The sequence below is a fragment of the Xenopus tropicalis genome, chromosome 2, assembly GCF_000004195.4.
Source record: "Xenopus tropicalis strain Nigerian chromosome 2, UCB_Xtro_10.0, whole genome shotgun sequence".
Lineage (NCBI taxonomy): Eukaryota > Metazoa > Chordata > Amphibia > Anura > Pipidae > Xenopus > Xenopus tropicalis.
This window is the reverse complement of record NC_030678.2, coordinates 52,364,022-52,379,478: the sequence shown is the minus strand read 5'-3', so window position 1 is coordinate 52,379,478 and position 15,457 is coordinate 52,364,022. Positions and strand designations below refer to the sequence as shown.

The 15,457-nt window shown below is 42.7% G+C and overlaps 1 protein-coding gene across 1 annotated transcript; it reads left to right on the top strand.

Annotated features, from left to right (window-relative positions):
* The first annotated feature begins 1,297 nt into the window (after window positions 1-1,297).
* LOC100135138 (uncharacterized loc100135138) lies at window positions 1,298-6,119 on the top strand. The gene is made up of 5 exons (NM_001113854.1): window positions 1,298-1,334; window positions 3,165-3,288; window positions 4,081-4,129; window positions 5,113-5,202; window positions 6,002-6,119. Exons 2-5 carry the CDS (start codon window positions 3,166-3,168, stop codon window positions 6,073-6,075), a joined length of 336 nt encoding a protein of 111 aa, NP_001107326.1. The 5' UTR covers window positions 1,298-1,334; window position 3,165; the 3' UTR covers window positions 6,076-6,119.
* Window positions 6,120-15,457: the final 9,338 nt, after the last annotated feature.

Genomic DNA, 15,457 nt, shown 5'->3' with positions numbered 1-15,457 from the left:
AATTGTCTCGACTTTTTCGTAGCCGTTACGATTTTCTCGTATATTGTCGCAACTTTTTCGTATTGAGCGCTCGTAAACGGCGGGCAAACCTTTCAGACTTTGCATGATTTTAGAAGCCTCCCATAGGACTCAATGGCACTCTGCAGCTCCAACCTGGCCCAAGGAAAGTCTCCCATAGGGCTCAATGGCACTCTGCAGCTCCAACCCGGCCCAAGGAAAGTCTCCCATAGGGCTCAATGGCACTCTGCAGCTCCAACCCGACCCAAGGAAAGTCTCCCATAGGGCTCAATGGCACTCTGCAGCTCCAACCCGGCCCAAGGAAAGTCTCCCATAGGGCTCAATGGCACTCTGCAGCTCCAACCCGGCCCAAGGAAAGTCTCCCATAGGGCTCAATGGCACTCTGCAGCTCCAACCTGGCCCAAGGAAAGTCTCCCATAGGGCTCAATGGCACTCTGCAGCTCCAACCCGGCCCAAGGAAAGTCTCCCATAGGGCTCAATGGCACTCTGCAGCTCCAACCCGGCCCAAGGAAAGTCACGATACTGAAGCTTGAATGAATCCGAAACTTTCGTACTCGGCGCGATGGCTATGAAAAAGTTGCGACAATTCGCACAAATCGTAATGGCTACGAAAAAGTCGTAACGGCTATGAAAAAGTCGCAACAATTACGAAAAAAATCGCAAAATACCGATCATTACGAAAAAAAACGCATTTGGTCTGTTTGTGGATTAGTAAATGTGCCCCTTCGTGTAGTTGGCATTGCATTATCCTAGCTTTCCCTTAGTTTCTATGCCAAGTGGGACAAACGGCATTGGAAGGAGAGGGAAAATCCTCCGTGTAATGCCTTTCCTGCCTACTGTGTGTATAATAGGCCACTCTCCCACCACTGCAGAGGCTAATTACTGTTTTAATTCTGGACCTTCTGTATTTTATTCGATTAGTACGGATTCATTACGATATTACCCATGCCCCAAAGTCCCTTTGAGGTTGCGCAGAACGTCACTTCCCGCTGCTTCCGGTTACGAGTATCTTGCTAACAGGCGCTCGCTAGATTGTGATTTGCAATTGCGCATGCGCAGCTACGGGACGAAATAAAATACATTTAAAAATGTCAAACTTAGCACGGTGATGTTAATAATCATTTAAGCAAAGTTAATTATTATAAAAAGCCTACGGTTTGTGTAGCTGAAATGTCAAATTCTAGAACTCTGTTTTGACCTTTGACCCGGGGCCCCTGTGACTTTGGCGAGGAAACCCCGCCTCCTCCTCCCTTACTTTCTTTCGGTGCCGGAATACAGGAGCGTGCACATCGTTTCGTGTCTGTTAAAGACTTAAAGTGAGTGGATTGAGGCGTTTGGCTTTGCCGAGCGTGGGGCATTGGCCCCTGGGGGAAGGCCGAGATAAACCAGCACCGTTTCACCGTTTATTTCCTTCCGTAATGGTCAAAAGGCTGCTTAGGATAGATATGTTCCCCCGGCATGGGCCGCATGACAAGGAACTCGGGGTATAGTGGCGTAAATCCATAAGAGCTGAGTTTGTCGGGAGGCTTTGAATGGATTTCATTTAGCTGCAGTTAAAGCTGTATGTTATAAAGCCAAATCTTAATTCTTTGTGTAGGAAAGCATTTTATTATAACTGTGGTCATACAGCTCCAGCTATGCTCTGTCATCCAATCATTTCCCTACTAATGCAGGGATCCCCAACCAGTGGCTCAGGGGCAACATGTTGCTCCCCAATAGAGATGTAGCGAACTGTTCGCTGTGAACAAATTCACACGAACATCGGGTGTTCGCGAACGCGTATGCGCGTTTTTTATCGTCGCAAAAGTATTGCACAATACGCCGCACAAATCACACATGGCGTTTTTCCGCAAATCTCGTTTTCATGGTGTTTAGCGCGACATAGCAAAAAAGCTGCGTATTTTCGCTAGAATAGCTTGCGTTTTTTGCGCAACTCTGTGCCAACAAAGTATTTTTGATCCCCCTCCTGCATGTCACTGTCCGGGTCGTGGCACCCTTTAAACAACTTTAAAACCAGTTTTCTGGCCAGAAATGGCTTTTCTAGTTTTTAAAGTTCGCCTTCCCATTGAACTCTATGGGGTTCGCAAAGTTCGCGAATATTCGCTGGTTTTGGTGTAAGTTCGCGAACTTTTTTTTTTTTAGGTTCGCTACATCCCTACTCCCCAACCCCTTGGATGTTGCTCTCAGTGGCCCCAAACCAGGCAGTTATTTTTGAATTCCTGACTTGGGGGCAAGTTTTGGTTGAATAAAAACAAGATTTCCTACCAAATAAATCCCCTGCGTACAGCCTCACTATATCTGTAAGATATATGGAGAAGACGCAAGAAAGCAACATTTATGCTGCTAACTATTCAGGGTGCCACTAAATGTTTCCAGTCTTTTTCCATTGGAAAAAGGGCTATGCACCTGAAACGTGTGTGTGTACACCAAATGAGATGTTTGCAGCATCAGTTTTGTGCTTTCTGGCATCGTCTTCATATTTCCCTATTCCTTACCGCAACTATATGGTTGCCTTGGACAGAATCATATTGTAGTTTCACATTAAATACTGCCAGCCAGATTTGGCCACTGGATCTTTGTGAGTCTCACCAGTTGTATTTTGTTCATAAGGGTTTTTTGCCGCTCGGTGACCTTTAGGTCTTTTAAGTTCAGCCTCCCCGCTGGCTGATATCAAGATGGAAATGATGGGTTAAAGTAATCCTGTTGTAGTTTCAGAATGGCAAATCTGTAAACAATCTCCTGTCTCACCCTCAGGATGTTGCCACATGCACCGCTTGTTTTATTGGCCATGATACACATTAGTACTGAACTGATTTAGGGTTGTGAAAGTTGCATACAGTATGGTAATATTTGAGGCAGTATTATACTGTTGCGTGCACAGTTTCAAATGTGTGCCATCTTTTAAATGTGAGGAATGGATATACACGGCCTGGCCCCTCTCCATGTTTGCAGTAAATTATATTTGCATTTGCCAGTTACATCCCCACATGGTGCAGATTTTTGGGCAGCAATCATGTATGGAGCATATAGAAACAAAGCAGGAATTTTTTTTTTAATTACTCTTAACTGCTTCCACTAGTGGGAAACATTATGGTTTCGATAAGTTCTTAATCATACAGATTTGTATTTGTTGTTGTTTTATCTAGAATGCGTTACGTGGCCGCTTACCTACTTGCTGTCCTTGGTGGCAAAACCAGCCCCTCAGCCAACGATATTAAAAGCATCCTAAAAAGCGTTGGCATTGATGCTGATGATGAACGTGTCAAGAAGGTGAGTTTGCAAATAGAAATGTGTTGTGTGTAATTTTGCTTTAAGAATATTATGGCCAAAGGCACCAGACCTTATGGGCTCTGACCATATGCTGCAGATGAGCCTGATTTGCCTCAACAATTGGCAAAAGATTAGATCTTTCTGTGTCCCTTTGTCCCTTAAAGGCTAATGGCGCACTGGGTGACTTGTCACCAGTGGTTTAGGCAGGGCTACAAATCTATAAATAAATAACTTTTAAAATAGTACATGTGCTCGTAGGAAAGGATCTCACCCGTAGTATAAGTGGGCCCAGGTGCTCATGCCCCAGACCTTCAGCCAAAGGGAGCCGTCATGGGTACATCTCAAATATAAAGCAGAGGCAGGCACTCCGGTATGGTCAGAAAAATGAAAAGCGATTGTTCATGAAAAGTAAAAGTAAAATCAAAAACCTTTTATTTAACACATGATACAGAGAGGCTCTCTGTATCATGTGTTAAATAAAAGGTTTTTGATTTTACTTTTACTTTTCATGAACAATCGCTTTTCATTTTTCTGACCATACCGGAGTGCCTGCCTCTGCTTTATATCTGAGGGCTACAAATCTCCCTGAAATGCTTCCCCACTGGTACCATGGTAGCCCAGATTTAACTGTGGCCAACAAATCTCCCTGTATGCCATTATCCTAACAATCCCATTGGCTACAGCATAATCAAATGTTATCTTCGGGTAAACAACCCTTTATTGAGGTGCAATGGAAAAATGTTTCTGTGGAGTTGTAATCTTGTATAACTAATTCCTGGCTTTTTCTTAAAGGTGATTAGTGAGCTCAGTGGAAAAGATCTTGAAGATGTTGTAAACTCTGGTAAGGATTATTCATTAAATACCATTAAACAAAATTCACTTGAAATAAGTGTGTCTGAAAATGAAACATGAATGAAATGGGTTCTCAGTTTATTGTATTTTATTAAATTTTACCCAAGAAAATATGTGAACCATATCCTGACACAACAAAATGGAACAATTCTTTATTAAAGGGCATAAACACTTTTAACATCAAATATTTTTTGTTCGAATTCCTATGTCACGCCGTTGGTAGATTTTGCAGATACTGTACATGGGGCCATACACTCGGGGGTATATTTATCTTGCTGTTAAAAAAAAAAAAAAAAAAAAGTTGAAATTGGTTGCCCTGGGCAACATCAATGGTAATGCTTCGCTCCACTTTTTACACAGCATGATAAATATACCCCTAAATGTTGAGCCTATGTCTTGTCCATTTAGTCTGTCGAGAGATATCTTTCTGTAGTGTAGAGAAGTGTGCCATAAGGCTAGTAGAAAACACGTAAGCATTATCACCCAATAGGATTGTTTTGCTATGGGTTAGTGATGGCACAATTAGCATCAAGTACAAGCTACTGTCTAATTATAGAAAGAAATCAGTAACAAAATGAACTGTTAAAATAGTAGAGATCAGCAAATAGCATGTCTGCACTTTGGGGCATTCAGGGAAACTGAATTCCAGATAATAGATCCTATAGTTCTACTGTAAATCATTACCCTCATGGGGGAAAACTGCACTGTTTCATTATTTTGTATTGGCTTGGACCTGCATCTGTTTTTGGTGCCAGTACAGTATGCTATCTCTGAATAGAAAAAACAGCAGTCAGAAATATTTTGTTTTAATAGGACACTTAGGGAAATGGCATTGCTGGTTTTTTTTTTTTTTTTTTTTTTTAGAGCTTTCTAAATAACTTTTTTTTTTTTTGGTGATTTAAAGTGTAGACATTTCCTTTTGCAAATTGATGTGGTCTTACTTTTGGGATACTAACACGTATGTAAATTCAGGTCTTGCCAAGCTATCATCTGTACCATCTGGGGGTGCTGTCTCTGCAGCTCCTGCATCTGCTCCAGCCGCCGGAGGAGCTGCTCCTGCAGGTATGCATATATATATATATATATAGATGGGCATCAGTGCCGTATTTAAGTTGGGAAACTAGTTGTAAAATTCAACCACCTTTAAAGGGGAGCAAGTCAATTGATGTAACCTTAAAAGTGCTTCTTCTGCAATTCGCATTCATTTCATTTGTCCGTTTCCGATAGGTTTGGAAGTTTTACATTTAGGATTAACTGACTATACGGAATGAGTAATTAAGATCACTGAAGCTTTCCCAAGAGTGCTGGTTAGCTGAAAAAAATAAATAGCAATTTTAGACTGCTATGAAACCACTAATAACAGAAAATTCATGTAAAATGTAAATTTTCCTAGTTAACCGCTCTAACTTTACATTAATTCTTTGGGTCACACAGCAGTCTGCTCCATGGCATTGCTAGAAAGTGAAGGGAATCTGCTGGCACATCTTGATTGTATGCTTTGAGCTAGGCTAAAATGATGTAAAAGAATATATCCTAATCGGATTTTCCTGTGTTTTTTTTTTTTTCAAAAAAATACTTGTTACTAATGTTCAACAGATCTTAACAGCCAGGTTCTGTTTTCAGAATTATTACCCACTTTACTATGCACCCCCACCCCAGTGTTTTATAACTTTGAACAGTCAACTGTAAAACTGTAGGAAACTTGCACTATTCATTTATACTTTATGAGAAGATTTTTTTCTGTTGATGCCCCATAGTTTCCCTTTTAAGTGCACTGACCAATCCAGTTTCAGTTGGATTACTTGATATACGCAATAAAGAAAAGGTGAATCCTAACTGAGGCAATTTTCCCTTTTTACAGAAAAGAAAGAAGAAAAGAAGGAGGAGGAATCTGAGGAGTCTGATGAAGACATGGGATTTGGATTATTTGATTAAATCCTTTTTGATAAAAAAAAAATAAACAGCATATTTCCATCAAATTAGGAATCTCTCTAGTTATTTTTTATGTTCGTGCTATATATAGAGATGTTAGTATCACTTGTATTATTTGAGGGCTGAATCCTAGCTACCTATACGGATGCCATTACAAAGCAGTGATTATGGTGCTGAGATCGTATGAAGTTGAATTATGTTGTTGTTCAGCCTCACACAGCAACAAAATGCCTGTTTAGTTTTGGTCATTCTAGGAACCATCGGCAAAAGATGTACCACAAAACAATGCTAAATCTCTGACTTTGGTGTGTTAGATGAGCTACAAGACTTATTAACAATTTATTGGTAGAACAATTAAGTGGAGGGGAAACACAGTATCATAAGGTTTCCAACTGATGTGCAGAAGTTAGAATTAGCATACAGAATGCCGAACACAAGATGGCAGCGTAGAGAACAGATTAACTGTTAGGAAAGGGCATGTAGAAGTGAAGAAAAGGCAAAGCAGCAGCTATACATATAAGTGAAAGTTATGGTGGAAAATAAAAGCACACTGTAGCAGATCGGACGATAGTAAAATGACAACCCAAAGAATAAAGTAAAGTGACTATTTAAATTGATAAGGGGGCAGAGTAAAAAGCTGGAAGGCAAAATGCGAAGCTGCAGCATCCTTTTACTTTTCCAGCCTGAACAATAGCATTTGGCCTATTGGCTGATTTGTCAGGTACAAATATTGGACCTGTTATCCAGAATGTTTGGGACCTGGGTTTTTCCAGATAAGGGATATTTCTGTAATATGGATTTCCATACCTCAAGTTTGCTAAAAAAAAAAAAAAAATGTACAAGAAGCTTTAGAAGTAACTGGTAAGGCCCTATTTAGAATTAAGCAATCCAGTTTTGGTCTGGAACTGAAAAGGATTATTTCTAAAAACGAAAAAAAATTAGATACAGGCTGGCCATTTCGTACAAATAGTATTGATGTTGGTGTGTATATATAGTTTATGTATGTGAGTGTATAAATAGATCAGTATAGGTTTGTGGGTGCTGGGTTTACTTGGAAGGGTTGAACTTGATGGACTCTGGTCTTTTTTCAACCCTATGTAACATAAGCAACTCAGTTTAGTATCTGGTAGCCAGCACAAAAGCTATACTATTAAAAATAAATACTAAAGATCTATGGAAAAGTTGCTTAGAATTGGTCAATGTATAACATACTGAAAGTTAAAGGACATATAAAGCCTACATTTGCTTACAATGTATATCCGTTGGGCACGTCTCCCCCACCCAAATGGCATCATTTGTACTGCATATCCCCTCCGCTTGCCAGCACCATCACATTTTCCTAAAGCAAATAGCAGCTTTCACCTGGTGGCCATTTTCCCTCTGATACATAATTGGATACATTTAAATCTGCAAACGGCATGCACACGCACACACACACACACACAGACCCTTATTCAGCATACTTTTCATCAAGAATACAGGCGGAACTGTCTGATAGAGACTGATAGAGCTGAGTTTCTATGGGAACCAGCAATGCCATCTTTTAACTGGCTGCTAGAGTGGGGGATGTGTTTAGTAATCTGAGGGAGCCGGGGCTGAGTGGGTTACAGGAGGAGAAGGCAATCTTAAGTGATTAAGGGGATGTTGCAGCCTTACTATTAACCTCTGGACAACGTGTGGCAGGTATTGAAAGAGGCTGTTCACTGATTACATTTTTGTGTGTGGGGTTTACATGTCCTTTAACTTAAACATAAACCCACCCACAAATGTCAGTTTATTCCATTGAAGAGTAAATGACAATCCAACACCATTTTAATAAATGCTTCTTGAAGTCACAAATATTATTTTGTCTGCCACCTGTAGGTTATAAATGTGGAGCTCTTGCCTATAGCAATTTTAATGGCAAAATAAACAGGCCCTGTTGTGAGAGTAACATGAAAATACAGAAATTCTGAGTTTTGATACATGACCTCACATAAACTTTGTAAATCCATAGAAATTGGGCATAGTCACAGTTTCAGGAAAGAACAGTGGTTTTCTTTCTAACTGCTCCCATAATGCCATTGCTTTAGAGCTCAGCAGCCAGTACATAATGTCATCTAGACATGACTAAAGGCCAGCAGACATGAGCGCTCAAGCATATTTAAAAAGCAGAACCACTTTAGGAGCATGTAGGCTATTCTCAGCAACATGAAAGCCTCCTGTGAGTCACTTGATCCCAGACCCCATGATGCTTTTGTTTTCAGTGGTCTGAGTCATGTTGAGCTCCAAATCGATCCACCTCAGCATTTATTTATGGACAGGGATGTGATCCCACTCAGCGGCATGAAAATGGGTTCCTACTGAATCTAATTGGAACTGCAAATTCCATGAACTACAAATTAACTACAGTTAATGTAACTTTCACCCTGAGAGACGCCTGGAAATCAGACATACCTGTATATCCGATTTCATTGCAGCTCTAAAGATAAGGAGTTACAACTGTCTGCCTGACTGCTGTGGTCCTGGAACTAAAACTACAATTCCCCTAGGCAATTAAAGCCTCGTGTAGAACTCAGATTGACTGTAGAACTCATATTCACTGCTTGCCTGGGCATACAGTAATAACATCCACTCACTTGACTTGCAGTTAGCTTACTGGGTGTTTTTCCATGCTGTACCTCGTGTAACTGTTATAGCACTTGTTGGACTGACTGACTTGTTCTAGCTCTGTAGAATCACATTGACACCTAAGGCAGATGCCACACGGGTCTGATTTGTGTCCTGCAGATAAATGCAAGGCAAGAATCAGCTCCTAGACTGGCATCGGCCTTTCCCTGTGCCTGCACCTGGAGCTATTGTGTTTGCCTGGGTGTAGACAGCAGATTTCAGCTCCAAAATGCATACTGCCATTCAGCCTTGTGTGAATATGTGCTTTTGTTAAAGATTAAGGAAATTCTATATTATAAATATATTGATTTACATAATTTGCTTAATTTAGAGAGTGATTTGGTTTGATAGTGATGTATTTAATTAGATGCCCATTTCTCTGCCATTTCACTAAAATATGAAAGGGGTAATTTGCAGCCTCCAAAATAGCATGCAAAGTGCACTGGCGCATTCCTCTGTTGCAGAACTGCAGCTGTCCCAATTATTCAGCAAAGTATTTGTAAGGGGGCAAGCAGGGGAAGGCACATAGGCAAGCTGATCTTTTAGTGTATGGGCAGCTTAACCTATTGAGACACAGTGGAAAGAACTTCATGCAAATATTTTTTTGCATAATAAAAAAGTGTAATTCTAAGCAACTTTCTGATTTACATTAATGAAATATATTTTAAGTTATAGTATATGTGAATGACATTGGAATTGAAAGCAGTATTTAACTATCCCTTGAAACAAATGTAGCAGAAATCAGTTCTCCTGGTCTGTTAATCATCTAGCTTGTGCTATATTGTTCCTGGAGTCACTACCATAGTAACTGGGAATATAAAGGGCAAAACACATACTGGTTTCAATTGCAATTATATTTATAAAGAACTCTAAAACCTTTAACAATTTTAATTTATGTATGTAGGAAATTTGCCTAGAATAACCTTTTATTATGCCAGATGAACCAAATCAGGCTAAAGGAGGCAGGCACAGGCGGAGGGAAGCTCCTGACATAATACTTGAGGAGGCAGTGGGTGGTATGTACTGGCTTATCAGCAGGTAGAGGGAAGGCAAGTCCCATAATGCTTTCATTTCAAGCATATTTGGGAGAGATGGAATGGAATTGGCAGCCTGAGGAGATGGGGAAATCCAGTTTTTACATGCCCAGCTCTGACCTAGTAACTGCTCAGCCATTGGTACATGGTTTGTTAATTTAGCAAGATACTGTATGTCTATTGTGACATCCTGCCTGGAAATAAACCAGGGGCCCTTTGTTTACTGTGCACTTGACAGTGTATGTGTTGTATCTCAGCAGACAACAGAGTGTATGGCCACCTTTAAATTGTTTTCAACTTTGCCTCACAAATTTAATCTCCAGCTTATTATCTGGTTCTGATCTGGTGCATCTAACAGCTCCTATCAACAGAGGGTGGAGTAAGCAGCCTAGAAAATGACTGCTAAAGAAAATGCTTGTGCAGCAGAAATTTCAGATATCAACTACCCTTTAGTTGCCTTTCAACCTGTAATAAACCTTTTATAATTTCCCTGTGTTGATCTAGGTACATATTTCTCCAGCTAAGCAAGACAACTGCCAATGTAACCACATGACACAGATATTGGTGATTACACAAGCACCTGCAGTCCCACATTATTTTATTTTATGATAAGAATTACAGATAAAGTTGGGAATGGTAAGGGCTGCAAGACATTTGATTGAAGAATTTGGTCAGAAATGTAGTTTCACTTTGCAAGTTATTTTCATAGGGGTCTGGCCAAATAAAGAGTCCTGTTAAACCTTGTTTTGTCCAGTGGTAGAACAAGCAGTTAGTAGGCCCCTCCGAATGATCTGTTTGTGGTCTTACCCAACCTTCATTCCTTGAGGAAGCTCAACTGGGTTCCACATATACTGAAACTGTGCATCAGTGAAGACCTTCATTGGTCTCTCTGTACTCCTAGTGCCCTATTAGATCTTAAGCCTTGAGTTCCTTTAGTTATAGGCTAAAGCATCTTGATCCCATAGTCTGTTATGTAAAAATAGGATGCACACTGCATAACATGGCCTCCCCATGTGCCCAGATATGCACACACATGCATTTACAGATTCCATACATTTAACTCATAGAAGCTGCGAGGTTTCTCAACCTGACTGCAGAATACAAATAAACTGCAGAAGTGATGATAATATAATCACATAATCACACTTTATAAGCAAAATATCTTGCGCATTTACACATTTGTTTCCCCTTTGGATATGCTGATTTATGTTCAAGCAATGCCAAAAAGCTGTGAGGCAATGACTGTCTGTGCAGGTTCCTCAGGAACTGCCTTCCCATCGGTCATTTTCATTAGAGTGTCACAGTGCAATGGCAGGTCTGGTTTAACCTGATAAGTGTGGGATCTGGTCAGATGTTCCACAGACTGCTTGCACACAAGCATGGCACAAGGAAGTGACAGATCTTTAGGAATCGTTAGGAAACACTTTGAATTAAAATTTGCCCAGAAGCAGTAACCCATATCAGACAATTAGCAGGTTGTATTTACTGGTCACCTGTTTAAAAGCAAACATCTTACTGGTCGCTAGGGGTTACTGCTCCTGAGCAAACTTGGTGCCTTTTTATTACAAATAAGGGATAATGTTTAATATATGAACAGTTTATTCCAAGTGCATCCATTTGCATCTCAGTAAAATATGAACAATAAGCTGGAATGTGGATGTTGCAAAAATTTCCTTAGCCAAAAAGCTTAGTGGGATGTACGGCTAAATATCACGCAGCTTCCCCTCTCATAGCAAAAAGGGAGAATTGTTTTCATACTTACCGTAATTCTCCTTTCCTGGTCACTCTCCATATCAGCATTAAAAAAAAAGAAGGCGGGAGGCTCCTCCCACCCCCGCCTACAGCCCAGACTGTCTCTCCCTCTCAAACCTTTAAATACACCCATCGGTACCCACCTACCTCGTCTAATACCAAGTACCAAACTACAAGGGTGGGAAATGCTGATATGGAGAGTGACCAAGAAAGGAGAGTTATGGTAAGTATGAAAACAATTCTCCCTTTTCCTGGTCACTCCATATCAGCATTAAAATTGGATCTACCAAGTCATGCTGAACCCAATGGGATGGGAACAAAAACAGTGACTTGAAGAACTGCAAAATTAATTTAATGAGGAAAAAGCCAGATGAGAGCCTGAAGCAAAGGCATGACTACTGGACTCGGACAGGTCTAACTGATAATGTCTGATGAAGGTCCTGGCTGAAGACCATGAAGCCACCTCACAGATCTGTGCTGAAGGTACCTCTGCCCATGCTGCCCAAGAGGTTGACACAGCCCTGGTCGAGTGCGCTCTCAGACCCTCTGGAGCTAGCTTGCCTTGGGCTTGATAAGCCTTCTCAATGCAAATTGCAATCCATCTGCTAATGGTGCAAGTAGAAGCCCCTAGACCTTTCCGACACCCTGCAGGGATGACGAACAACCTGTCCGACCTCCTGAAAGAATTGGAGACCTCCAGATAATGTTTGAGGCAACGAACTGCGTCAGTTTTCTGTAATTCCTCCAAATTCTGCACATCCGCAGAAAAAACGGGTAAGGATACCTCCCTTTTTAAATGGAAAGTTGAGACCACCTTAGGCAGGAATGACTTCACTGGCTTGAGTATAACTCTGTCATGGAGAAAAGAGATATGCCCCGGACTGCATGAAAGGGCTTGTAACTCTCCCACTCTACATGCCGATGCTACAGCCACCAGAAATAGAGTCTTTAGAGTGAGAAGCCAGGTGGAAATAGCTTTGAGAGGCTCAAAGGGTGATAGAGACAGAGCCCTTAAAACTAAAGGAAGACTCCATAGAGGAGGAGACTTGACCTTTGGAGGACGGACTTTGAGAACTGCTGAGAAGAATCTCTTGACCATGGAGTCTTCGGCCCAGGATCTTTCAGACAAGGCTGACAGCGCTGAGACATGAACCTTGAGGGTTCTGTACTGCAATTCTTTGTCTAGACCCTCCTGTAGGAAACTTAAGACTTGGGAAAGAGACACTTCATCCAATGGCAAGTCACTCTGCATCTTCCAGAGAAGGAACCTCTCCCAAATCCTGTAGTAAGCCGCAGAGGTGGAAGGCTTCCTAGCTTTCAACAGGGTATCAACAACATCTTTGGAGAGACCTAGCCCTGAAAGTCTTTTGCGCTCAGCCTCCAGGCCTGAAGGGATAGAGCAGACGGGTTCGGATGTAAAAGAGGACCCTGATTCAGCAGGTCTCTCCTCACAGGAAGGGGCCATGGAGGAGCTACTGTGAGCTTCAGAAGCAGTGGATACCAGGGTCTGCGAGGCCAGTTCGGAGCCACCAGGACTAACTCCGCCCTCTCTTGAATGACTTTCAGAAGTGGTCTGGAGATGAGGGGAAAGGGGGGAAAGGCATAAGCTAGGCTGAACGACCAATCCCGGAGAAGGACATCCGTGCCCATTGTCCCCGGGCAAAAATTCCTGGAGAAAAATTTCGGCAACTGAGTGTTGAGATGGGTAGCCATGAGGTCAATAGTGAAAGGTCCCCACTTCCTGGACAATTCCTGGAAGACCTGATGATTCAGACTCCACTCATGACTTGACACTGAGTTTCGACTCAGAAAGTCTGCTTCTTGGTTTTCCACCCCAGGTAAGTATTCAGCTGTCAGAAGAAACAGATTCTTCTCCGCCCAAGATAAGATAGGATGGACTTCCTGAAGCATTGAACTGCTCTTCGTTCCCCCCTACCTCTTGATGTAAGAGACTGCAGATGTGTTGTCTATTAGAATCCTGACCGCTGAGGCCTGAAGCATCTGGGAGAAAGACTGAAGGGCCAACTTTGCTGCCCTGATTTCTAGGATGTTGGAAGGAACTCCTGACTGTCTGGCCGGCCACCTTCCCTGAACCCATTCGGAGCCCAGGTGGACACCCCAACCCAGGGTGGAGGCATCCATTACTAACACCTTCCACTGGGGCTGAAAGAGAGGTAGACCCTTCTCTAGATTGTCCTTGGAGAGCCACCACTGGATCGAATCCTTGAAAGGCTGCGTCAGAAGAATGGACTGATCCCAATCCCTCTTGAATCTGTCCCATTGGTTCAGAAAAAGACATTGAGCCAGCCTCATGTGCCACCGGGCCCACCTGGTGACTGGGATAGTAGAAGCCATGGTGCCCAGGAGAGACATCAATTCTCTGGCTGAGACCTGATCTTTCTGCAGAAAAGGCTTTGCCAGACTGATGATGGCCGAAATCTTCTGGGGAGGAAGAGAAACCGACCCCTCGATGGTGTTGAACCAAGCTCCCAAATACACGAGAGACTGTGTTGGAGTCAGCTGACTCTTCTCCATATTCAGGAGCCATCCATGAGCTTCCAGAAAACAGATGACTCTGTCGCGATGAATCAGCAGACCCTCCCTGCTTCTTGCTGAGAGGAGGATGTCGTCCAGATAATGCCAAATGGAAATACCTTCCAGTCTCAAGGCTGCCACTAGGGTAACTAACACCTTGGAGAACACCCTCGGAGCCGTGGACAGACCGAAAGGGAGACAACGAAACTGGAAGTGTTTTCTGGCGATGGCAAAGCGTAGAAAGCGCTGATGGGCCCCTGATATCGGAATATGGAGATAGGCATCTCTCAAATCGATGGAAAGTAGCCAACCCCCTGGAAGGATAGAAGAGATGATGGAAAAGATGGACTCCATCTTGAATTTCTAAACCCTCAGATGCTTGTTGATGAACTTGAGATCCAAGATGGGTCTCCATCCTCCTGAAACCTTCTTTACTAGAAAGAGGACTGAATAGACTCCCTTCCCTAGGTCTTCCATGGGGACTGGGATTACTCCCTTCTCCTCGACCAACCAATCTACATAATGGATCAGGACCTCTCTTTTTTCTCCTGAGTTGGGAAAAGAGGAGACTACGAATTGGTCGACTGACGGAAGAGAGGCGAACTCCAGCCGATAGCCCCTTCTTAAAACATCCAGGACCCAGCGATCCGAGATGGAGGAGAGCCAGACATCTAGAAAATTCCCCAACCTGGCCCCTACCTCGCTGACTATGGACGACTAGTCAGGAAGACTTTTTGAATGACTGAGAAGGCCTTGACTTGTCTCCTTTAGGAAAGGTGGCATGACCCTTTCTCCAGGCAAAAGGCTTGAAACTTTCTCCTGAACTCCTGAGCTGAACTAGAAGAATAAGATGGCCTGCCCTTCCCTGGACCGTGGGAACTGGAGGTCCTGAAAGGAAAAGTTTTTTGTTTCCTCTTTTCTTGGGGTAAGAAGAGGCTTTTACCCCCTGACGCTTTAGAGATAACATCATCCAGCTTTGGACCAAATAACCGAAGGCCCTCGAAGGGAAGAGTGCAGAGGCTCATTTTGGAAGACATGTCGGCTGCCCAGGATCTTAGCCAGAGAGCCCGACGAGCTGAGACTGAGATGGCCATAGAGCGCGCTGCCAGCCTAGCGAGGTCCACCGCACCCTCTGAGACAAAACCTGCCTCCAGCTTAAGTTCAGCCAGGCTTGAAGAGATCTCTTTGACATCAGCACCCTCCGTTAAGGCTCTGTCAATGCCATCAATCCAGAAGGACATAGCTTTGGCCACTGAGATCAAGGCTACGGCAGGCTTACAAGCTGCCCCCGCCACCAAAAAACTCTTTCTCAAATCAGACTCCACACGTCTGTCCATGGGGTCTTTAAGAGCGGAACAGTCATCCACGGGAAGGATAGTCTTTTTGGCTAAATGGATGACAGCTGGGTCAACGGA